Source organism: Plasmopara halstedii (genome assembly GCF_900000015.1).
Source record: "Plasmopara halstedii genome assembly, contig: Scaffold_2671, whole genome shotgun sequence".
Classification (NCBI taxonomy): Eukaryota; Oomycota; class Peronosporomycetes; order Peronosporales; family Peronosporaceae; genus Plasmopara; species Plasmopara halstedii.
This window is the reverse complement of record NW_020189578.1, coordinates 1-721: the sequence shown is the minus strand read 5'-3', so window position 1 is coordinate 721 and position 721 is coordinate 1. Positions and strand designations below refer to the sequence as shown.

General features: G+C 41.3%; 1 protein-coding gene across 1 annotated transcript; it reads right to left on the bottom strand.

Annotated features, from left to right (window-relative positions):
- Positions 1 to 22: 22 nt before the first annotated feature.
- PHALS_04732 (uncharacterized protein) lies at positions 23 to 392 on the bottom strand (the record flags this gene model as incomplete). Its single annotated transcript, XM_024718564.1, has 1 exon — positions 23 to 392. A coding segment is annotated over one exon (370 nt), but the record flags the coding sequence as incomplete, so codon positions are not given.
- Positions 393 to 721: the final 329 nt, after the last annotated feature.

Below are 721 nucleotides of genomic sequence, written 5' to 3'. Positions count from 1 at the left end.
CGATCAGACGTAGCCCATATACCAGCTTGAATGTAAATATTACCACCAAAAGAAGCTGGGACGTTTGTTAGAGTAAAAGGCCAGCCACTACGATTTGCCCACGCGTTGGACGCTACATCATAACTATATGAGATAGTGCTAATTGGTTTAACCGTGATAGATGTGTTGGATCCAGCTACTTGCAAAGGAGCGTTTGGTGATCCAATTCCGATACCAACACTACCAGTCGAAGTTATTGTAAGTCTTCGTGTTTCTGCAGTCATCAGAACCAAATCATTGGTAGTTGTAATTCCAAAGTATGCGTTAGTAGTCGAGGTTGCATTTGTGGCGTTGCTCAGTTGTAATCCAAAACCAATGGGCGTTGCATTTGATGATTCCATGTAAATCGGCATATCGTAGCTAGCAGTACCATCATTGTGTGCATTAGATGCTTTAATATAAACATTACCAGAGTTTAATGTGAGAGGAGCAGTCTTAAATGAACTAGTGTATGGCGTGTTGGTGTTAATATCATTTTATTAACGGTGTCAGAAACAAGGTTAAGAGAACCACTAATGGTGTAGGAGTCGATCCGGAAGGATATATACAAAACGCATCCGCTCAGGTAGCCAGGGTAGGGTGTATGTATGAGGAAAACCACTTTTTAAGGAGGGTATCAAATTCGCCAAAGAAGATCAGAAACCGGTGAGTGGGACCATATGTGATTCGTCGTAATAATAAA